Below are 25,236 nucleotides of genomic sequence, written 5' to 3'. Positions count from 1 at the left end.
CTTTAAACTATGGACTGAGCAAATGAGATGAGAAAAAACAAAACAAAACAAAACAAAACACTGACGATGACTTTAGAGCTGTGAAGTGGGGAAGAGGAAGAACCAGAGGCTGAAGGGCCTGATGGGCAGACAGGTGGGCCTTCTGTGGGAAATCTCTTCTCTCAGCGCAGGCTTTAGGGACCTTTGAGCCTCATTAACCGTTCGCACACTCAGTATAAAAAATATATAATCAATTGGCAGGAAATAGGGGCAGTGAACCCTAAGACAGACTGCAAAGAGCAAAGGTGAACTAACGGACTGAAGGTTGCTGTGATAAACCCCATGACCAAAAGTAACCTGGAGAGCAAAGGCTGGCCTGGATTAGAGGCCACAGTCCAGGATACCAAGGCAGGATCTCAAGAAAAGAGCCCCAGGCGGGGACTGAAGCAAAGCCCATGGAGAACTGGAGAACACTGCTCGGTGACCTGCCCGCCTCAGGCTCCATCAGCCTAGGCCATCTACTCAGAAATGGTACAACCCACAGTGGGCTGGGCCCTGCCACAGACACACCCACAGGGAGCTCTGAGGGAGAGAATGTCCCAACTGATGGTCCCTTTTCCCAAGCACGTCAAGTTGAGAGCTGGAGGTGAGTAGAACACCCTCGTCATACTGTGAGGGGGGAGCACAGTCGCATACTGCACTGAGACATGGTCCTGACACCCTATAGCTTCACTGTAAGAAAGTCACAATAAACACTGAGATGGAAAAGCAAAGGCAGATGGGAGAAGAGGAGGGAAAGTAACGGAGAACCAATCTGGGGCGGCCACTGTGGGAGAGCAATACGATGTGAGCGCTAGTTATTTGCTCTTTCTCTCCCTGCGAGAGGCCAGGCATCAGGTGGAAGGAAGCTGGCTTGGAAAGGCAGTGGGAAAGGAACACAGCAGAAGAGCAGCACTGTAACAATGTGAGCTGCACTTCCAGGGCTCTATGGAATGGACACGGGGAGACTGGGCTCCTTGTCTTGCTCCCGATGTTAGTGGGATTGCTTCAAGTATCTCTCCTTTTAATTTGATATTGGCTGTTGGTTTGCAGTAAATTGCTTGCATTATGTCTAGGAAAGGGCCTTGGATTCCTGATCTCTCCAACACTTTTAACATGAAGGGGTGTTGTACTTTGTCAAGGGCTTTTTCTGCATCTAAGGAGAGGATCATGTGATTTTTGATTTGTGATTATTTCCTTTGAGTTTGTTAATGTGGTGGATTTTCGTATATTGAACCAACCTCGCATCCCTGGAATGAAGACTATTTGATTGTGGTGAATGATGGTTTGGGTGTGCAATGGATTCAGTGTGCAAGAATTTTATTGACTATTTTTGCATTGATTGGTCTGAAGTTCTCTTTTTTGGTTGAGTCCTTGTGTGGTTTAGGTATCAGAGTAATTGTGGCTTCACAGAGTAAATTAGGTAGTGTTCCTTCTGTTTCTATTTTATGGAATAGTTTGAGGAATATTGGTATCAGGTCTTCTTTGAAGGTCTGGTAGAATTCTGAACTAAATCCATCTGGCCCTGGGCTTTCTTTGGTTAAGAGGTTTTAATGACTTCTTCTATCTCCTTCTGGGTTTATGGACCTGTTTAGAAAGTGGACCTGTTTAGAAAGTTTACCTGCTCTTGATTTAACTTTGGTACGTGGTATCTGTCTAGAAAACCATCCATTTCACCTAGATTTTTGCAGTTTTGTTGAGAATAGCTTTTTTGTAGTAGGATCTGATGATTTTTTTTTTAATTCCCTCTGTTTCTGTTGTTATGTCTCCCTTTTCATTTCTGATTTTGTTAATTTGGATACTGCCTCTGGGCCCTTTAATTAGTTTGGCTAGGGGAAGTGCTAGCTAGAACAATAAGACAACAAAAAGAAATCAAGGGGATACAAATTGGTAAAGAAGAAACAAAGGCATCACTATTTGCAGATGACAGGATAGTATACATAAGCGACACCAAAAAGTCTACCAGAACTTTTCCAGCTGATAAACAACTTTAGCAAAGTGGCTGGAAATAAAATTGATTCAAATAAATCAGTAGCCTTCCTTTATACGAATGATCAACAGACTGAGAAAGAAATTAGGGAAACAACTACCTTTACAATATCCACAGATGATATAAAATAACTCGGGGTAACTCTAACTGAACAAGTGAAAGATCTTTATAAGAACTTCAAGTCTCTCAAGAAAGAAATCAAAGAATAAAGATCTCAGAAAATGGAGAGATCTCCCATGCTCATGGATTGGCAGAATTAACACAGTAAAAATGGCCATCCTACCAAAGGCAATCTACAGATTCAGTGCAATCCCCATCAAAATCCCAACACAATTCTTCAAGGACATGGTCAATTCTCAAATTCATCTGGAAAGGCAAAAAACCCAGAATAGTGAAAACAATTCTTAACAATAAAAGAATGGCTGGGGGAATCACCATCCCTGACCTCAAGCTACTACAGGGCAAGAGCGAAGAAAGAAAAGAAAAAAGAAAGAAAGAAAGAAAAAAAAAAGAAAGAAAAGAAAGGAAAAGGAAAGGAAGGAAGGAAGGAAGGAAGGAAGGAAGGAAGGAAGGAAGGAAGAAAGAGAGAGAAAGAAACCCTGCATGGTATTGGTACAGAGACAGGTAGATCGATGGAACAGAATTGAAGACACAGAAACAGAACCACACACTTGTGCACACTTGATCTTTGACAAAGCAGCCAAAAATACACAATGGAAAAAGGAAAGCATCTTCAATAAATGGTGCTGGTCTAACTGGCTGTCTGCACATAGAATAATGAGAATAGACCCATATTTGTCACCTTACACAAAGCTCAAATCCAAGTGGATCAAGGACCTCAACATAAAACCAGACGATCCTGTGCATCACAAGGACTTCCAGGCTTCCCTCAGGATATACCAAGACAGGAGTTCAATTTTGCTTTTCTGTGGTTGTGAATATAAATTCTGGAATTGGGTTTGATGGTGTGATTGCTCTGATAAAAAGCCAGAACTCCCATTCCTGAGGGACTTGAGACCGAGGAACATGCTTCATCTCCCTTCCTGCCTTGTTCTGTTTCCTCTGTCCAAGTTGAATAATGATGTTCTTGGTTGTTTGGTTTTAGTTGGTACTCTGAAGCTGAATCTCAGTGCCCTTTACTCTCAGTTGTCAAATTTTGATAAAACGTGCCATTTTCTTTGGTAAGAGAAAGCAGGTCTAATGTCTGCCAGAACACAATTTATATGCCGAATTATTGGCTCCATTAAACTTTTTAAAACTTAAAAAAAAAAAAAAAAAAAACAGATACACTCAACCTAATAGAAGAGAAAGTGGGAAAGAACCTTGAATTCATTAGCACAGTATTGTGAGGGTTGAGAACCGCTGGTGTAGATGAGGGTGGAGGAATGACCATGCAAATACATCTGTGTATGTGTGTGTATGTATGGTACATAAATGTAAGTACATATATATTCACAAAGAGATAGGAAAGAATGAGACTTTTCCATCCAGCATCATGAAGGTTTATAGAGAAAAAGAAAACAGAAGCTCCTACAGCTCTTCATCAAGCAACACTCTACCAACTTACCTAAGACCTGCCTGCAGCTGGAAAGGTATTGTATAACAGAAATCCATTCTAGAAGTTTCTAGTACAATGGTTCTCAACTTGTGCCATGACCCCCCTTCAGGGGTCACATATCAGATATCCTGAATATCAAATATTTACATTACACAAAAGTAGCAAAATTACAGTTAGGAAGTAGCAGTAAAAATAATTTCATGGGGCAGGGGGCTCACCACAACATGAGGACCTGAATTAAGACGCCACAGTAAATAGAGGTTTGCTGCAGGGAAACTTCTTGTTATGTAATCATGCCAAGGGCTGAAAGGGAGGTGGAGGCAGACATGACCTTTAGATTTCTCTCCTACAGCTGTGACTGGAACCAGGGAGCTCCCCATGTCACCCAAGGACTAGGAAACACACTGATAGCTCGATTATTATCCAGTGTGTCCATGCCAGGACAGACACATCACGAACTCTTGTGAGAGTCTACAGGCAACAGTCAACTTCTCTGTACCAGAACCCACTACTTCATATGCAAGCCTGGGAGCTCTTAAGATACCAGATGTGGCAATTTGCCAAAGAGGGTCAGAGGTGGATGAACGGGCTCAGCAGGTAAAGGAGCCTGCCTCCAAGTGTGATGAGCTGAGTTTGATGGGACAGAGAAAGAACCAACTCTCACAAACTGTCCTCTGACCTGCACACGCACAGTGGTGCATGCACCCATAGAAACAAGCACACTGAATAAATAAATGATAGAGACAGATCATAGATAGCGGACAAACAGACAGATGATAGGCGACAGGTAGACAGACATAGAAATAAGCACATATAATAAAAAATAAATAAGATGATAGAGATAGAAGATATATAGACAGACTAACAAATGATGATTCTCAATAATAATGATAATAGAGATAATAAACAATAGATAAGATAATAGATATAGATAGAATAGACAGACAGACAGATGATACATGGATACCATGATAGATATAAAAAGTAATAAGAAGGAAACCCTCTAAAAGACCGTGGACTGGAAACTTACAGGTTCTTTGTAAAGTCGGTGGTGTTGCATGGTGTTTTGATGGTGTTTTGATGGTACAAACACATGAAGAAGTGTTTTCCTGAAGCAGACACAGGAGAAAGGATGTTCTGCTAAAGCAAGCACGTGAAAGGACACGTGATGAGAGATCCATGCTAACAACATGCATGTATTAATCCACCTTACACTGTGTTGTTGAGCTGCATTTGTTGGGACTCCACAGAGAGAAAAGCACCAAAACCCTCTGGTGCTGCGCTAGTTTCCTGCCACTCCCGCAGACTCAGGCTGATCAGCAGTGATGTCAGTGGAGACAAGACCCTCCTCTACTGAACTAGACGGCTGGTCCAGCCGCACGGTGATGGCGAGTGGATCGGGCTGCCGCTGCCTACTCCAGTGACCTGAACGCCAACTTCCAGACCAGACACATGAGACTTGCTCCAAGGAACCATTTCTAAACAGGTCTTCTTCCCCCACATGCTTTCTTTTCCACTACCTCTGGTGGGTGCTGGGCTAAAAGGGAGGTTAAAGTGTTTAAGAACCATGATTAAAAGTAGGATTTGAAAATATTAGAGTCACAAGACAGCTCTAAGACAGTTCGCCAGGGCATGTGCAGTGTTAACTGCAACTCAGCTGACAATGTAAAATGTAACAGGGAAATCAAGGACAAGTGGCAGAAGGAGCCACCTGTACACACAAGGAGGCTGCGAGAGTGGCATGCGGGGGAAGGGCATGGGGGGGAACATGGGAATGGGGGAACATGTGGGCATGAGGGAAGACATGGGGATGGGGGGATCGGGATGGGGGGATGAGGAGATGGGGATGAGGAGGTTCAATGGGAAGGAGATACTGGGTAGACTTTGACCACAGGAAAGTGTGATGTGCACTTGTAGAAATGGAGAACATTCCAGAAGAGGAAAAAGCCAGGACAAGGATGCGGCAAGGTGCCAGGACTGTGCTGCGGGCCCAACTGCACATACCTAAGCCATCAGAACAGCAAGCGTGACACTGATGGCACCTGTCACACAGAAAACACAAGCATAAGTAAGGCAGATCTGAAGACAAAGAAGCCAGGGCATTCACGTCACAAGCCACTGCATAGAATGTCCTATGGACGGGAACCTGACTGGCAGAGACGGAAACAAGGGGGCTAAGGTGAGAAATGGAAATGCAGCCGACACTATCACCAGGCTGCACTCTGTTTGCTAACCTTAGACTGCTGACCTGACCAAACGACGACTGGATATGATAACACCACCACACCAAGAACTGACGCCATCGAACACTGATCTGCTGCCCACAGAAAGCCCGTGTTGCGTGGAATGCTCAAAGGGGCTAGATTACTGTGGAGAGAAGAAGCTTTGGGCTCAGTCGTGTAAAAATACATTCAGAAAGTGTCTTTCCCAATTAAAAAACATTAATTAACTGTAATATCCACTGTGTAAGGACTCACACAGAAATGTTAGTATTAACTGTAATATCCACTGTGTAAGGACTCACACAGAAATGTTAGTATTACTTACCACATAAGAACAGCTACCGATCTGGCTTACAGGCTTGCAAAAGACAGTTTCAGTGTAAGGGAAACTGACATGTGTCTCTGAAAGTGAATTTCCAGTAAATCTTAGCACTGAGGTAAAACATAATTATAAAATCAAAATTCTAAAACAAAAGGCTGAAATTTCCTTAAACGAGACACCTAAGAGACCCACACTGACCTTTAAAAATGTAAATTTACATATAAATTTCAATCCACACAGAAAGGCTTATAGCAGACTGTGCTGCTTTGGTTGTTACACTAAAAAAAAGTCTTACCTGGCATTTTTAACAGGCAGAAAAATGAACAGCTTTTCTAAATACCAGCTAAATTTCTGTACTTTCAAACTCTGAAAGTGTACCTTTTCATAAGACTAAAATTAAGTTGCCCAGAAAACTAAAGTTAAGTCACACATCCGACGACAGGACATGTGTTCACACCAAGGTGTCCTCCTCACTATGGAAGACAGGGACTGTGTTCACCAAGTAGCCATGACGTGAGCATCTGTTCATTTTGCTTTATTATAAGATTTACAGAAAATAATACATCTCTGATTTACACCTGATGAAAGCCAAACTGACATCAAGAGATTCTAAGAAGAATTCCCCTGAGCAGCAACACCTCTCCTCAAAACAGAGAAGGTAAATGCCTACAGTGCCATCACTTTAAGAGTCTGATAGTATCCACTCCCATGAAGACAAAGCGTTCTTAAACATAACCAAGAGATGTGCACTGGCGATCCGACATGGTTTCTGTAGAGGCCAGGGGTGTCCTCCAGCCACGACTCGGGCACACGGTGGCTTGGCAGGAGACTCACACCCAGACTCTAACCAGTGAAACCGTCACATCATTTTCCACAGCAACGTTTCTTCACTCTCAACAAAATTAACTGCTAGCAAACTGAAAGGGATTAGAGGGTTTGGGCTTTTTGACCTTCTTTAACTTAACTTTAAATTTTCTCTTTCCAGAAGCTAGGTACCAAGCTAAACCATTTATAGAAAGCAATTCAGTCAGCCAGACTGAACACTGGTGAAAAGGAATAGAAAGTGTTCAAGCAAAGCTAGGTAAAGGAATTAATGGAAATAAGCCAATTTCACCAAACTCTGTAAACCTCAGCCTGACTGCCAGGCTCCTGTGTGGGTAAAGAACAGGGTAGGGCCCAGCCACCACTTCCTTCATCCACAGAGAACTCAAGATGACCATGAGCAGGGAAGTGAGAGCCTGCCCTGCAGCCAGCAACACTGTCAGAAGAGGGGAGGGGAGAAGGGCAAAGAAGAAAGGCACAGAATGGACACTAAGTCCCAAGAGGGGACAATGTTAGACATGGGGACAGGAGGGGACAGCAGAGGATGGAGGGGAGGAGAGGGGGACAGCAGAGGATGGAGGGGAGGACGGAGGACAGCAGAGGATGGAGGGGAAGACAGGAGGGGACAGCAGAGGATGGAGGGGAGGACGGAGGACAGCAGAGGATGGAGGGGAAGACAGGAGGGGACAGCAGAGGATGGAAAGAAAAGGCAAAATAGAACTCAATGGACAAGTTTCACCTCAAATTAAATGATGACAGGAAATTGGTGAATGACAGATGACTGTGTTCGGGTGACGCACCCTGGGAAGTCTAGCCGTACTCAGCAACATCGCTTCACCTACTCACCCTCACTCTGTCTTGCCCATGACAGGTTTCCCTGGTCCTTGTAGCTGCCTTGAAAGGACCACTATTTTCAACCCAGCAGGACCTCTGTGACCATTTAGTGTGGGCTATTTTATTAGCTCAGACAAGACATAAGGCAGACAGAATTTTTATTTTCTTTTCCTCACCATATTCCTATGTTTAACACAAACTACGATTAAATGTGGAGCGCCTTGCTTCAAATTGGAGATTAACCAGCAAGAATCTAAAGAGATGGGAGAAATAAAACCCGTGTCATCGGCACACTCCATCAAAGCAGACACTGTATTCAGACCAGAAGACCACGGGGTAAAAACCTTGAAGACTAATTGGGGACAGGAACTCCCAGTGAGTTTGATGAATGTTTACTCAAGAAATGTACAAATCTATTGGCAACAGTTTCCTTCGGAGGGAAACCAGTGGCACTTTGTGCTCCTTCGTAAGAGAAGGTTAAAGGTGACCTTTGGCTGAGTCTGCTGAGGCCCTTGCTAGAAAATAAAAGGTGACCACAGTGTTCTCGCCAGCCTATGTGTCAGTCAGACTCAAGTGACGTTCTCTCCAATCTGACAGAATCATTTTAAAAACCTTAAACAAATTTGTGTATTGTGTTGTATATATGTGATATGATGTGTGCGATGGTGTGTGTGTGTGTGTGTGTGTGTGTGTGTGTGTGTGTGTGTGTGTGTATACATGTGAGTACTAGGGCAGCCATGTCGCACTGCCAGAATAACTTCTTTACCACTGTTCAGGGTGAAAATGACTGAAGCTTCACAACATCTGCAGACAACACTTCTGCAGAACTAAGCTTAAGTAAAACTTACACTGTTTCTCCAAACACACACACATACTTTCTTTTCTACTTTCTTAGTATATCAGGCAGTTTCTGTGTTGTTTATCCTAAAATTACTTGGCATGGTCCAAAACAGTGATCTGAAGTTGTAGACAATAAAACTAGCCTTCATTACATTCACCAAAACAAAACAAAAACCTCAAAATATTTTCCATGTTAATCAAGGGAAGGAGCTTTCAGTGCTAGGAACTGAACTGGGCTCCTTAGACATGCTTGGCCAGCACCCAGCACTGGGACACATGCCCAGCCCTCTTTCCACTTTTATTTTGAGACAGGGTCTTACTAAGCTGCTCAGGGTGGCCTTGGACTAACCAACGCTCCTTCCTCGCCCTCTGTAGCAGCTGAGATTACAGGCCTGAGACACAGGCCGGCTTCGGGAGTTACGTTAAAGGAGGAGGTTAAAGGAGTACCTCTTCACACCAGCTATGCTTTAACAACCAAAAGAACTAACTATGCATTTGCTGCAAAGCAAGAGAATCAAGTAAATTAATACAGAAGTCAGAAGTGAGATTAAGAGGCTTCTACTAGGCCTAACAGCAATACCTAAATCAAGTGAGATTTTGTAGCCGCATAGTTCATATGATTTATTCAGAAGAACATGGTAATTATAGGTACAAGCTTGCAATACTGCAGAGGTTACTAAAACACTCAGAGGGACATCATAAAAATAGGTCAAATTACAATCACCAAAATCATAGCTAAGTAGATGTTTTATACTTCAATATTTTGGAATCCACAAAAATGAGAGGGGGGAAAAAAACTTTAAAATCAAATTCCACAAACAACAAACACACTGACAGCTCCAACCCGGCATGGTGGGTTCTCACTGGGGACTGGGGCGGGCAGGAGAAGGGAACATGCTCACATAGAAACGGCACCGTGATGGCCTTGCTCAGGCAGTGACTGGAAGCTGAGAAGAGCACAAGAGCTCTCCTCCCACTCTGTATTAATGGGATGCTGGACAGCCACTGAGCAGACAGGGTGTGCGACGATCAACCACAGAGGAGGCGCAGGATGCAGGATGGATAACCATACAGAGGAGACATGGAGGGATTACAGGATTCCAGAACCTCAAGATTAAAGCCAACTCTCCAGCAGAAAGGCCAGAAATACAGAAGAGCAAACGGCAAACTCTGATACCTGGAATCACGCAGAGCTCTGAGGGAGGCAGAGGAGAAGCCGAAACCTAACTCTGTAGGACAAAGTAAGAGTTGATTCAAACCCACATTAGCAAGGACGGCACACATGAAGGAAAACAGTGGCTACATATATGAAGGAAAACAATGGCTAGTCCACCCCTGTATTTGTCAGGGTTCTCTAGAGAGGCAGAACTTAATAAAAAGAAAATATATGTGGGGTTTATTAGAATGACTTACAGACTGAGGTCCAGCTAGTCCAACAAGGACAGGCTGTAAACACAAAGTCTAAGATAAGAATCTGGTAGTTGCTCGGCCCAGGAGGCTAGATGTCTCATCTGGTCTTCAGTAGACACTGGAATCCCAAAGAAGTGGGTTCTAGTGCCAGTGAAGGGATGGACTTGCTAGCAAAGCGGAGAGCAGCAGGCAGAGAGCACACCTTTCCTTCCTCATGTCCTCACATGGGCTTCCAGCAGAAGGTGTGGCCCAGATTAAAGTCTTCCTGTCTCAGGATATAGATTACAAGTGTGTATCTTCCTACCACAAAGGTTTTGACTAGAAGTGGATCCGCTCACTTCAAACCAAGTGAAATACATACATACATATGTACATATATTACATACATACATATGTAGATATATACATACACATGTACACATATACACACATACACATGTACATACATACACACATTCACGTGTACATACTTACATAGATACACATATACACATGTACATACATATGTACATACATTACATACATACACACATACACACATATGTACCTATATTACATACATATACATGTACACATATGTACACATTCACATGTACATATGTACGTAGATACATACATAGGTACATGTTTACATACATATCTATGCACATAACACACATACATATATACATACATAAACTCACAAGGGTGCTCTCCATTTCCAGACTATAATTCATTCCACGTGTAGTCAAGTAGACAAGAAACAATGGCCATTACAGGCCCTGAAGTCTAAGCCGGGTGCCTCTGCCAGAGGTGCTCCGGGCAGCCAACCGCACATCACCCTTCCTCTCCAACTTACACCTTAAGAATTCCTGCTACAGAAAACTTACTGCTTCTAGAGATAGCTAGTCTTGTATGAGGTCAATACCAGCATGCTGAAAGTAAAGAAAAAGAAAGCCGTTCTTCTGTCTGCTGCAAAGGCCAGTCCTGGTCTCTGGAATCCATACAGCAACTTTAGACCAAACGTGAAAAATAAAATATATAAAACAGGACCAGCTCCTCATAAGTTATTAGAAATTTCCATGACAGCACTTGTATTTTTAGTGTATATTTGTCTGGAACAAATGTAATTGTGACATTAATGCTCTATCACTTGGTCCAGGCACCATAGTTCATCTAGAGTAAGCTTTGCAAATTACAGAGCTGTGAATAGAAAAAAAAAGTTCAGAACTCAAAGTCAGGAAGTACCCCTAAAGATCACCTGCATTTATTTCAGTTTACACACTGCCTACAGAATTTCAGAGAAGCCCAGGGGTGACTGGAGACAAATGGGAGCTGCTGTAGTAAGCTTCAGCTGTCAACTTGACACACCTGGGAAGAGGGAACCCTGATTGGGGAATTCCCTCCTTTGAACTGGCTTAAGAACATGACTGTGAGGTATTTTCTTAATTGCTAATTGATGCAGGAGAACCCAGCCCACAGTGGGCGGTGCCATCCCTACTCTGCATATAATAGCATGAGAGTCTGAACACAGGATCAAATCAGTAAGCACCTTTCCTCCTCCATCTCTACTTCAGTTCCTGCCCCAAGTGTATGCCCTGACTTCTCTCAGTAATGGGCTGTCACCATAAGCCAAACAACCTTTTCCTCCCCAAGTTCCTTTTGGTTGTGGTGCTTGTCATAGCTGGAGAAAGCAACAACACTAGGGGAGCTGCAGTCGCTGGAGAACACATCCTCACAACAGCATGGTGTAATTCTTAGTATATGCATTAGCAAAGATGGGAACTGCTAATCCAGCAAAGAGCCACAAAAGGCCCATGTGTGTTCCTGAAGTGACAACTCACAGCTCTACAGAGCTGTCATCCTCAGTGCGATTTAAAGACAGTGGCCGTGACTGTCAAAAGCAGAAAGGGTAGTGAACAGCCTTGGCCATGAGAAGAAAATGCATGAAGTAGCAAAGGGAAGCTATGCAGCACACTGACATACATGTAGGCCACACACACACACACACACACACACACACACACACACACACACACACACATATACATATACACTAAAAGTGAAATCCAGTGTCTGACCTAACAAAATGTCTAAATGGAATAGAGGCAGGAGTTGTGTGAAATATTAATGAATCCCACTCTACCTCTGGCAAGCCACTGGCGGACAGGCTGGCCCAGCCTGTTCTTAGCCTGGCAGACTCCCTGACCACGAGCTCTGAGATCTCTCCACCTGCCATGCTAGCCCCACGCTTCCTTCCACATTCCCACGGCTTTTGGGGGTGCACCTCTCACAAGCCCATGCTTCACCACCACACCTTTCTCTCTGGAACCCAGTCGAGTCACCATGTGAAGGAAAATGCCTCACAAACTTAGTTTAGAATCAACAGGTGACACAATCGCTGGGCGCAGCCACTGGCGTCCTCATTTGTGAGTCATTCTAAGTCACAAATCCTCTGGTAGCGGATCCCAAAGGATCCGCCACCTGAACCAGGGACCTCCCCTACCTCCATTTTGTCTCCATTGTCTTTCCCATCCAAAAGCAGAGGAAGATTTAAATGTTACCATGCTGCCGCTATACAGTTTGGGGGTCAAAACCAGTCCCTCCGAGTCAGGTCCAGACACTCATCCTCAGTAAGTCAATTAGAAGAGCCAAGTTAACAGCACAGAGCAGACAAGGCATTCACGTGATAGGGCCACGTTTGGAAGAGGGACGAGGGTCGCCAAGAGGGTGAAATGCACATCTCTGTGTCCTGGTCAAGGTGTGGCTCTGCCGGGCACTGCCCACTGCCATCTGGGCTCCAGTCTCATCTGTTAGGTGGTCTGACAAGCTGTTAGAACTGTGTGAAATCCCGTTCCAGGAAACAACCCCACCCCCCTTCCTCCTCTCAGCATGAAATTTCGGGAAATGCTCATTTCTTCCGAGCCCATGATTTCACCGTTTCGCCGTTCTCATTGTCAGACTAAGACGCGGTGTCTCTTTAAAACGTCTTCACGCGCTAGCCAGTCACACTGCCTGTCAGGCACAGGTATGTGAGTGTGTAAGGAGGCACTTTCCAATCTTACTGCAGATGCAGATCAGATCAATGAATCTTGTGCTTTTTACTACCACATGCAAACGTGCAAACCGCATACAAAATAGTGTGCAAACACAGGTCCTGAGCCCTTGACATGCATCGCAGACCCGCCTGCAAAGTGGGGCTAGTGGTGAGAGGGGTGGCGATTAATAAACGACCACTTTGCTGTCCTAGGCTTTCCTGGCCAGGAGAATGGAGAACGGAAAGACTGAACCATGAAATCAAAAAGGCATCTGTCTTCCAGGTTCCCTCCCCCTGCCAAGGTCTTGAGAGGAATGTTCGGACTTTCCCGTTGGCTTTGTATGCAAATGGCTCCAGATGCGAAGGAACCACATCTAAGTTACTGCTTCAGCATCTGCTGGTCCAATTCCCATTATTCCTTCTGCTGGGCCGGCCTGTGACAGACAGTTTAGTCTGCCCTCTTATAAGCTGTTTTGAAGGAGCTAATTTGGATTAAAGTATCTATCTGGACCACTTGTGTTTCCTTTGATGGTCACTGAGCTCTATGTGGTCTGTGCAGAGCTACAAGGAGCTCAGAGCTGTATTGGAAAGGACAGAATTCAAGGTTTGTGCCTCCCACCTCGCCTTCTGCACAACTTATATCTGTATGGGAGAAAGCGGGAAAGGAACAGTCTTCTGCCTCCTAAAATTGTGCCACCCACAGTGCACAAAACGGCTGCATAACACAGCCTGACCCGGTACTCACTGCAGGCAACTACTACCAAAGGCGTGATGCTAACACTAAGTGGTCAAGGTCTGCCTGCACGAGAAATGCGTGTCATCCAAGCAGCAGCTTCCAGTCAGTGTCGGGGGATGGAGAAGTCTGCAACTCACGGAACTTGTGTCTGACACTTTGAGAGCCTGTGGAATCTATGGTGAGGGGCTGAATCGATGGTAAGTACACCGACAGCCTAATGGAGCTCCATGGATTCTGAAACTCTGTGTCTGCGTCAAAGAGGGGCACGATAGAAACAACAATGCCTATGGTCTACAGACCAAGGCAACGGAGTACTGACAACTGACCAAGTCAAGGAAAGATGCGCCCTTTGTTTCACAAGAACATGGACTAGGGGAGGAGGGGCAGCACACAGAGGGCACGGAAGGGTAAAGTAAGTGCAGGGAGAACATCACCATGCAGAAGCAGGTCAAGGCACGTTCCATATGCCAGGGCTCCTCATGTACTCAAGCCTTCAAGCTCACGTGTGCCCGTTGCATGCATGTGCCTACCAGCAGATCCCTTCCTTTCAGGAGAATAAAGAGTGCTCCTTTTACAGACGTTAACAAACAAAGATAACTGTTTTGCAATAAATTCAAAACATGAGTTCTTAGTGACAAAATTTTAAGTTACTTTTCTAAAAATTATACTCCTATGAGCAGCAATCCTGAATGTTGCTGTATTATCTACCACACGAATCATAAAATTATTTTTCCTTGGAAAAAGTGGTAGAAAAAAATAAAAATGCAAAACATAGACCTGTAGTGAATTAAAGTGTGATCTAAGTGTACTGTTTCTGTCGTACCTGAGAACCAGGGAGGATGTGTGGAGAGGTCAGCTACATGGCTACTCCACGCTTCTGAGCACCTGTGGCTACCACTGAGCACGCTGTGCGTGCAGGAGGCATGCTTCCAGAACACTGCTGGGAGTCAGAGGACAACCTGCACAGGTGGCTTCTACGTTTCTCCCAGGGGATCCAGAGACTGAACTCAGTTGTGAGGAGACAGTGCTTTCCTCACTGGGCCGGGTCGCAGGCCCTGTGACTCTTCTCACCAGTCATTGCTGTCTGAACTGAGAGTCATCAGAACATTTAACATGAACTGAGAGTCATCAGAACATTTAACGCGCACACACACAAAATCTAGCCGTTAGCAAGCACTGAAAGTTTCCAAAGTTAACATTTTTGAAGCAAAGTTTAGTTTTCTGCTACTACCTTATCACTCAGACCATTTAATGATTCCCATGGGATTGAAAATAACCAAGAGGAGAGCCTGGCGAGTAACTCACCACACAGCACTGGCTCCCTGCACCACTACCTGAGCGGTTGCAATGCCAAAGGATTTAAACCCATTTTCTGCAATGCGGAGACTAAAACAGGCAGGTAAAGTCAAGTTATGGACAGAATTATAGTTAAAATCAGAGTTAACAACCATCCTGCCTGTCACTGCTCAAATTAGCCAAAGGTGGAAGGAACCCAAGTGTCCACAAACATTAATAAAATGGTGGCTATCGGGATTAGAAGAGACGTGATGCCCGTGAAACTGAAGGGTGTCATTCTAACCGAAGGGACACACAAGACTGCAGTCACCCGTGAATACACCTGGAGTGCTCAAATTCCAAAACGAAGCACAGAAGTGGCTACCAGAATTGAAGGGCACGAGAGGGGAAAGCCACTGGTGCCAGATAGTACAAAGTTCCAGTTTACAGGATAACAAAGATCGTAAGTCTTACCCCCATTTTAAAAATATGAATTAGGATATACTAAGCGTCAAGCAAGTGGCAGGAAAATAACATTATGACAGTGTTTCAGAGGCAGAACCCATCAGAAAGTTCCACACCTTCCTCCCCTCTTTTTTAATTCTCCCACTCGTCAGTCTCTCCACCACCTCCCCTCTCCCCTAGATCCACTTGACTCCAATTTCCCTCAGAAAAGAACAGGTCTCTCAGGGACATCAACTAAACACAGCACAGCATGCTACCTACAAGAAGACCAGGCACAGACCAACACATCAAGGCTGCTTGAGGCAAACCAGCAGGGGGAGAAGGGTCCCAGGGGTAGGCAAGAGTCAGGGACAGCCTCAGCTCCCAATGTTAGGAGCCCCCACAAGAATGCCAAACTACTCAGCCATACCATATATACAGATGAGCTGGGTCAGACCAAAGGCTCCCTGATCTCTGCAAGCCCCTTTGAGTCCAGGTCACTTTAATCTCTCAACACCTTTTCTTAAAGAAAACTTAAGATTCAGATGAGCAGATGGGAGGCGGGGCATCAGGAAGAAGCAGTGAGGTGGGAGGCGGGGCATCAGGAAGAAGCAGTGAGGTGGGAGGCGGGGCATCAGGAAGAAGCAGTGAGGTGGGAGGCGGGGCATCAGGAAGAAGCAGTGAGGTGGGAGGCGGGGCATCAGGAAGAAGCAGTGAGGTGGGAGGCGGGGCATCAGGAGGCGGGGCATCAGGAAGAAGCAGTGAGGTGGGAGGCGGGGCATCAGGAAGAAGCAGTGAGGTGATAGGACAGGTTGTCTACATCAGTTTGGCTGTCTACAGAGTGAAGCTAGAAACCTGCCACAAGGAAGGCTGCATTTCTCCTGAATTCTCACTGGAATGAAGTAATGGCTTCCGGCTGTGGGCAGCAGGAAGAGGAGGGCCAACGTTTCATGTTCACCATCTTCACTTATAACCTCCAATTCCCATAACATGCTGTGCTTGTGACTCAACTATGTGTTTTAGGTTATGTGACAGTTAATCTTCTCCAATTCCCATAACATGCTGTACTTATGAATCAACTATGTGTTTTAGGTTATGTGACAGTTAATCTTTGTGGTCAACCTGACGGGATTTAAAACCACAGTGGAGACACATTTCTGAGTGAGGGGTTTCCAGAAGGTTTAGCCAGGGAGTGAAGACTCATCCTGAACGAGGATGGACAGGGCAGATCCCAGAGCGTGTACAGAGGACAGTGCACACCTTGTTGCTCCTCCATCCCACCGACGGCTGCCATGAGTGAGCACTTACACAGAAGACACATGTCCTGAGGTACTGGGAATGCTAGTCCTCCAAAGAGCCACAGACTATAACCACACTCGTGAAGAGGGACATTTAATTATCCTCACAGGGAGCTGAAAAGCAGTCACCCAGCTTGTCTTGAAGCTGTACTCCCACTACAAAACTATACCTCTTATGCTCACTGCTTAACACAGTATGTATTTTGACCCTAAAAATTAACTTTTCCATATTCCCCAAAATACTTAAAACTTAAACATAATATTTGAGTTATCTTCCAAGATATGTCCTTGAAAACATATTTTCTGTAGAGATGACAGGCAGGTATACTGTAGAAGGAAATGTCATGCCTAGTAACCAGTTCACATCACCATCCCGGAAGTGATCTCCACATAGATCAGATAAATCCTGGATCCTGGATCTGCCTACCTGAATCCAGCAGCCAGAGGAAGACAGCAATACATAGGAGAGGAGAGAAAGACAGACGGCCATGGCTTTAAGGCCAGCCCTTAGCCAGGTCTGCTAGTGTCCATTTCTGCAAACCAATAAGGGAACCCAGCAAAACAGCATCATCAGGTCTGGGATTTGGGGGGACGGGAAGGAAAGAGAGAGACGTGGGCTGAGAGAAGTCGCTGACTCACTGACCTACACACAGCCTGCACACCAGTGACAGGAGCTTCTTGGGAACTGCCTCTCACACCCAGGCCCTGAAGGAGCCTCTCTCCCTCTCCTCACAGAACTCTGCCTCTCCTACTGCTTCCACTCCCTGACTGTGAGCATCCAAACTAGCCCGTGTCTTTAACACGTGGTCTTTACATCTTTACAATCGTGTCCCTATGAGGAGAGGAGCACTGAATGTGGAGGAACCAGTGTCTCTGTGTAAATGCCTTTAGGAGTGGTAGAGTTAGGGAATATGGAAATCTTTACTTTTTTGAGAAACCTTCAAACTAACCAGGAGACTGTGTTCCCAGTGCAGTGGATAAGAGTTCCTCTTTCCTCATATCCACTCCAGCATCCCTGCCTGGTATCTCAAACAAACACAACCACGGCCATCAACAGGAAACTTTCCCATCCAGGAACTCCAGCTCTGAGCTTTCCCATGGGTCTCTGGCTACTCAGATACACAGGCTGAAGAGCCTCCACTTGGTCACACTGCCGGAAATCCAACCCACCCTGCCATTTCTGCTCACAGCCACGTTCTATCAGAACTCAACCCCACCCTCATGTCATGCCCACGTCCCATCAAGGTTTCCTGCTGACAGATTTTCAGACACTTGAGCTACTGAGAAGGAACAAAATGGTCAGGAAGACTAAAAAGAACAGATCTCATCCCTATACACACCCATCTCTAATAAACTAAACAATCTTCCTAAGTCATTTCTTCATCTGTGTAACAAGGTGATAGCCCACCTTCTGCCCACCTTGAGCCGCTGGGTAAACGCAAGGACCGCACTGACTCTTCCTACTGATTCTCATGGCCGTCCAAACCACACAGTGACTCGGTTACTAGTCCACACAGCTGCGGGTCTGTCCTGAGGGCATCTATAACCTTACACACAGCACTGGAGACGCTCTGGGACTAAGAGCACTTGCTGTTCTTCTACAGGCCTGCCTGTAACTGCAGCACCAGGAAACCTGGCTTTCCAAGGGTGCCAGCACACACGTGCATACACATGCACACACATGCACACACATACATGCAGAGGCAGCATGCACATACAAAGGGAATCTTACAATGAGGGATGCACATCACAGAGCCCATCAAACTCGATGCCTAACCCCACGCAACCTAAGTGTCAAGCATTCAGAGCCTGATGGGGGTGGGGGGAGGACGGGATGGGACCTGGACATCTTCCTGGGAAAAGAAATACTAACGCAAGAAACATTTCAAACCAGAAGTTAGAACCTTGAGGGGGTGGGAGAGTGCAGACATGGGATGCCGGAAGACAAAACTAGCCTGTTTTCTTTTCTTTTAACATGCGAAGTGGCAACTTTCCTTATGCTATTTTCATACTTACTAAGTTTTGGTTGACCCTTTCCTCCAACCCCCAACCCTGTGCTGCCCGCTCCCACCCAAGCGCAGGCTCATGCACTCCCGACACCTCCCCTCCCCACCATCAAACCACATGTGCTCCATGACCCTCCTGACCACTCTTCCTTCCAGTTCCCTCCGTGATGCTCCTCAGTCCCAGGTTCATGCACATATGTGAGAGTCAGAAGCTGAGAGACATGTATGACAGAACACATGTATGACAGTCTGAGCCTGGCTTGCCTCACTTCAGACTTTCCAGCTCCATCTATCTCCTACAAACTTTGTAACTCCATGTTATAAAGCTGACCAACTCCCAGTGTGCATATGTACATGCTGTCACGTCTCTGTTGGGAGCATCTAGGTTGGCTCGTGGCCTTGCTTCTGTGAGGAGTACACCGAGCACAGCTGTGCAAGCATCCCTGTGGTGAGATGCTCAGCCTGTGAGGCCCATGCCCGGGAGTGGTGGGGCTGGGTGTGTTCCCACCAGCTCTGGGTGAGAGCTCCTCTTTCCTCAGCCCACCCCAGCCTTCAGTAGCGCTGATTTCTAGATGCAGGCACTCTGACGGGGATAAGAGGAAGTCTCAGAGTGATGCTATGTGCACTCCAAGATGGGTAGGATATTGAACACTTTTTGAAACTATTTATTGGCCCAACTATTATTTTTAACTTGTAATACTTCTGATTTTACTATAAAGCAGTGTCTATATTTAAATAATAAAATATTTTAGATGTAGAATGGGGTATGACATGAGCAGATGACCCAAGAAACTTCTTGATGCCTTCCCAAACCAAGAAATTTGCACAATGTTATGTTGAACTAAGGTTCATTCACTCTTCATAATCTCCTTTTACAAGTAGCCTCACACCCGCACAGAGTGCGCAATGCAAGGTATGGTTTGAAGAAAGGAAGTCTGGGTTTGGAGTGACTTGAGGGCACCACATTTTTCAGTTCGGAAGAAAAGTAAATTTAAGAAACATGAGAAGTAGGTTTTAAAAATAGCAAAAGCGTGTTGAATAGAGGAAAAAGAATCATGTGACCAGGAGGTTGTACCTGCAGGAAAGGTGGCCCAGGGGACAGCAGGGGACACTGCTTGGTTTCCACCTTGCTCACTGTCAAAGGTCTCTGCGGCCTGGAAGACAAGGCAAGATGACCTGAGACCCAGAGAGCTGGACTTCACACCACTTGCCACACTCAGCCCTGCAGACTCACCTCTCACTCGCATGCTCTCTGAATACCCCACTGCCAACCCCCTGCCTAGCCCTGCTCTGCTCTCCACAGACAGTGCCCAGGCGCCAGTTCTCAGGCAAACAATTCCCTTCCTTATCCAAATAACCTCCTGTCAAGCAGATGTGTATTTCATGTTTCTGTCATCAAACTTTCACCTGTGAACTTTACTTCAACTATTCCAATATTCCAATTTAACTCACTACAATTATTCACCTATGTAAAAATTTTCCTTAAAAATAGACTGGGCCAATTTTTTATTTAAAAAGATCACTTCAGTTAATGTAAGTCTTAGCGACTAGTCTGAGTGAACACTGAGCCTGACTTCTTCAACCATCTACTTTGGATTCACAAGCATCAAGCATTAGAGAGTTGCTGCAAAAGTTCTCTGTCTCTCGAGTGACTGTCAGAGCAAGATTACTACAGAATCATAGTTTTAACTTCACAGTGTTAGTTAATTCCTACTGTGCACAGAGTCGTCAGACAAGGAGTCAGAGGGCACAGGCAGCAGAGGATGAGGCTGTGCTGCCCACTAGCTGTGGAGATGAGCACACTGTACTTAAACACAGGACAAACACCTTCCACCCTTCCACAGCAGGACTGAAAGGAAGCAGGTGAGTACCATGAAGCCCTCAGGCCAGTCATTGCAGGATCTGGTGTGGAAAGGTCCAACCACATTCTGACAAGAGGCTGGACTCAGCGGTCACTCGTGAAATCACAACTGTGGCTTTCCTATGAATCCTTTATAATTTAGAGACACAAGAACAAGCTTGAATGCGGCCCTTAAATAACAGCTTCCAAACACCACTGCAAGCTCTGTAATAGTGTGAAACTCATCTTCTCATCTGTGTCAATGACATTTTCACAAATTTTTAAATGTTTCTTTTCAGTAACATGAAAAAGTTTCAAAACACAGTATTAAATAAAAGTAAAAAACACTCAAATGAGCTTAAAAAACATTTTTGGATGAAACATGGAATACATGTATGTCAACACTGACTGCCTACACGTGGAGAACATGTGTCTGTAGTGGCTGCCTGCACATGGAGAATTTATGCTGTAGTGGCTGCCTGCACATGGAGAACATGTGTGCTGTAGTGGCTGCCTGCACATGGAGAACATGTGTGCTGTAGTGGCTGCCTGCACATGGAGAACATGTGTGCTGTAGTGGCTGCCTGCACATGGAGAACATGTGTCTGTAGAGGTTCCCTGCACATGGAGAACATGTGTTTCTGTAGTGGCTGCCTGCACACAGAGAACATGTGTGTTTGTAGTGGCTGCCTGCACATGGAGAACGTGTGTCTGTAGAGGTTCCCTGCATATGGAGAACGTGTGTCTGTAGTGGCTGCCTACATATGGAGAACATGTGTGTCTATAGTGGCTGCCTGCACAAGGAGAACATGTGTGTCTATAGTGGCTGCCTGCACACGGAGAACATGTGTGTCTATAGTGGCTGCCCGCACATGGAGAACATGTGTGTCTGTAGTAGCTTCCTGAACACAGAGAACATGTGTGTCTATAGTGGCTGCCTGCACATGGAGAACATGTGTTTCTATAGTGGCTGCCCGCACATGGAAAACATGTGTGCTGTAGTAGCTGCCTGAACACAGAGAACATGTGTGTCTGTAGTGGCTGCCCACACATGGAGAACATGTGTGTCTGTAGTGGCTGCCTACACATGGAGAACATGTGTCTCTAATGGCCGCCTGCACATGGAGAACATGTGTGTCTGTAGTGGCTGCCCGCACATGGAGAACATGTGTGTCTGTAGTGGCTGCCTGCACACGGAGAACATGTGTGTCTGTAGTGGCTGCCTGTACACTGACAGCTATGAAAGAGAACATGACTTGCTGCTGAAAAGAACTACGTTATTCCTCCTTGAATAATGGCCCATTTGTCCTACTAACATCAATTAGGCTCCCTAACTTTTTACCAAATCCAAACTAGATGAATATCTAAAAGAATAAAAAAAAAATAGAAGGAAGAGAAGGAAAAAGAAAGTCCTCTTGTGCACTGCGGGTGGTTCCAGGGCTTGAGCCCTGGCATCCCAACTCTTAATCCAGAGATTTTCCTGCAAGACTATACTGGCTCCATAAAAATAACTGGTTATAAAATATTTCAATAAAATGAGCACACACTGGAAAGAACTAAGGAAGACACTGCATTTGCAGCTGACAATGGCACTTCCAGAAAGCCACCCAAACCTGAGAGAACCAACTCTGACAGCACACAAGTGTCATCAGAGGTGGGAACAGCCTTGACGGCGTCTAACTCCCACATCTCACCACAGCAGCATTTTCTAAAGATGTGTCCTCAGCCCCATCCATCCATGGCTGACAATCTCAGAAACACTCCCTGATGCTTCCCCCGCCGCAATAAATTACCCAGGTTAAACCATTCCTATGGCGGCAAGATCCAAGCTTCAACAGCAATCTACCTCAGTGTCTGGATGGATGCTATTTCTTAATTTTCCTTGATTTCAATCTTTGTTTCAGAGTTACACTGAAGTGATTCAGAATAGATCCTGTGGGTAGGGCCAACAGCTCAGTTGGTAAACTGTTTGCCTTGCCAACATAAGACCAGAAATTCTTCACTAGGACCCACTTTTAAAACTCTGGGCAAGGGTGGCATGCATTTATAATCCCAGTGCTAGGAAAGCCAACCTGAGGCTGGCTAGCCAGCCAGCACAGACTACTTGACAAGTTCCAGGCCAGTGGAAACCTTGTCGAAAAAATAAAAGTGAACAGACATAAGAGGTTGTCCTCTGTCCTCTAGATGCACACACACACATGCACCAGCATACACGACACATGAGGTTGTCCTCTGGCCTATAGATACACACACACACACACACACACACACACACACACACACACACACACACACACACACACACACACAGACACAATTGAGAAAACACACAGAAAGAACAGTTGAGAAACCACTGTTCACCACCCCTGAGTTAACAACAGACAGTACCTACCTCAAAGCCACCAAAGTCGTCATCATCCATTCTTTAGGCAGCTCCTGAAACACAGAACAGCTGAGGTGAGCCACCTGCATCAAAACACACCCGTGACTCAGAGGATAGTGAGCTGTAAATTAGAACTACCCCATCTGGGTTATGAGATTATTACACTTTCTTAAACCGTATGTGTCCATTTTTATCATTTAAAGAAAATGGCTGGTAATTGGTTTTTACTTTCTGACGAAATTAGCAATTTCTGGAATGTTTTCAGTAACCATGTATTTTGCCATTTTCTGTTCGGACTCCAGGAGTGGAAAAATATTCTTTTACATTTTAATTTGCTTTTCCCAAAGTGGCGCTAGGGCCCCATCAGTAATGCTTCCTGCTTTCCGCATCTACCCCTCAGCTGTCTGGCGACATCAGCACAAACTCCAGCTAAGCCCAGGACTGTGGTGAGTTTTTGGAAATCTGTCCCCACCACAAAGGTTCTTCCCTCGGTTTCATGGCCGGGCTGAGTTAGATTTTCAAAATTGATCAGCATTTTTGAGCTGTGGCCACGACTTCTGGAGCATTTGATATGTGTATTTTTAGCTAAAGCTGCTTTGCACTTTTGGGAAAATGTGGAGCAAGTTACTGGGCTGATCAAGGTAAGTCAAGTTGTGTGTTCATGAGAGAGAAGGCAGGAACACGAGGTGAACGTCCAGGAGCGCCCTTGCCCTCGGTCTCAAGAGGAGAGAGATGAGCTCCAGCTGGGCATGCGCTGTGTCAGGGCCTCAGTGAGGAAGGAACAGCCTGGGAAGGTGAAGGGGCAGCAGCAGTGTGTGTCAGCATTCCCTCCCGCAGCTGAGGATGGGGAAGCAGAAGCCACACATGCCGCAGAGCAGCCCTGGCGCCCGGTCACCAGCAGTCATGCTCCATGTCTTAAGAAACACATGGCAGCACCTCCATCAAGAAACCATTACACACTTCACAAAAGTAACAGCAAAGAAACGCACTGATCGCAGATTGTTTTCACTAGGCCAAGCAAATTTATTTGCACAAAAAGTAGAAGGTACAAAGGGTGTGTGTGGATGGAAATAGAAGATCAGTTTATAAATAGCTCGGAGTTACTAGAACTGCGAACACAGAATGGACAGCAGCCCTGTCACTGTTCACTCGGTCTGGTGACACTCCTCAAAAGATGTACTTCTGTTTATAAACTTAGAAATCAGAGCTAAGCCATCTCTACGTGGCTATTTATACTTTATAGAAAATAGAAACTGGACTTCCAGGAACTGTCGATGGTGGTCACATTCGCTGTGTCCCGACTGAGGAGAATCCTGCCTGCTGTGACTGCGTCTGTCAGGAGGAAACTATGGGAAAAGACGCTATGTGTCCTAACGCTTAACAGTCAAACTGTAAACCCCATGCTGTCCTTTCACGCTGGCACCACAACCTCCAGAGCCAATTACTATTTTTAGCGTCCGTGAACCCCGCTGTACTCTGTACTTGGTGTTCATTTCAAAGGCAGAGTTTTCAGAGTTAAGGCTCCTGTGTTTTCACCAGGCACATCCTGACACGGGATGGGAAAGACGCCAGCAAGCAGACAACACGAGCACACAGCATGTTCGCCTGTGGTAAGAAAGTGGATGCCGAGGTTCTGACTGAGCTGTGCAAAAACAGCAGAGCAGTGACCAGGGACGCTCCAGGTTCCAGCAAGTCCTACAACCAAGTAAGACAGGGCACAGCTCCTCATCCATACGGTCAAAAAACAAATGTGTCCTGGATCGTTTAAGGGAAGGTGCTACAGAAATGTTATTTTAAAACCTTTCTACAAATAAATTTAGATTCAAATCCTTTGATAGTTTCCTTTTGCATATTTAAGAGAAAAAAGACAACAGATGTTTTTGCTGCTGATTGTGGGGATTTTTTTGGCTTTTTCTTGGAAATGGGGTCTCACTCTGTAGGCCTGGCTAGCCTGGAACTTGCTATGTACATCAGGCTGTCTTCAGATTGACAGAGATCTTTCTGCCTCTGCCTCCTGAGTGCTGGAGTTAAAGGCCTGAGCCACCAAGCCTGACCCCAACAGCACTGGTTTTATAAGTTAATGTTACAGGGGCCGGAGAAATGGCTCAGTAAAAAGATAAAGCATTTGCCCCACAAGTGTATGAACCATTGTTTAGATCCCCAGAATCCACATAGAAACCAGCTAGACTAGTCAGAATCACCCAGCTCTGGCTTCAACAAGA

General features: G+C 45.4%; 1 protein-coding gene across 1 annotated transcript in view; it reads right to left on the bottom strand.

The window, feature by feature from the left end:
* Ccdc91 (coiled-coil domain containing 91) overlaps positions 1 to 25,236 on the bottom strand; it is a 170,911-nt gene that overhangs the window by 108,995 nt on the left and 36,680 nt on the right. The window contains exons 2-3 of the mRNA XM_032905426.1: positions 23,024 to 23,067; positions 19,867 to 19,945 (exon numbers count right to left, since the gene is read on the bottom strand). Coding sequence (XP_032761317.1) covers positions 19,867 to 19,945; positions 23,024 to 23,053 — 109 coding nt within the window. The 5' untranslated portion in view covers positions 23,054 to 23,067. The remainder of the gene's footprint in view (positions 1 to 19,866; positions 19,946 to 23,023; positions 23,068 to 25,236) is intronic.

This window comes from Rattus rattus, chromosome 6 (genome assembly GCF_011064425.1).
Source record: "Rattus rattus isolate New Zealand chromosome 6, Rrattus_CSIRO_v1, whole genome shotgun sequence".
Lineage (NCBI taxonomy): Eukaryota > Metazoa > Chordata > Mammalia > Rodentia > Muridae > Rattus > Rattus rattus.
The sequence above is the reverse complement of the archived record's forward strand: the minus strand, read 5'-3'. Positions and strand labels throughout refer to the sequence as shown.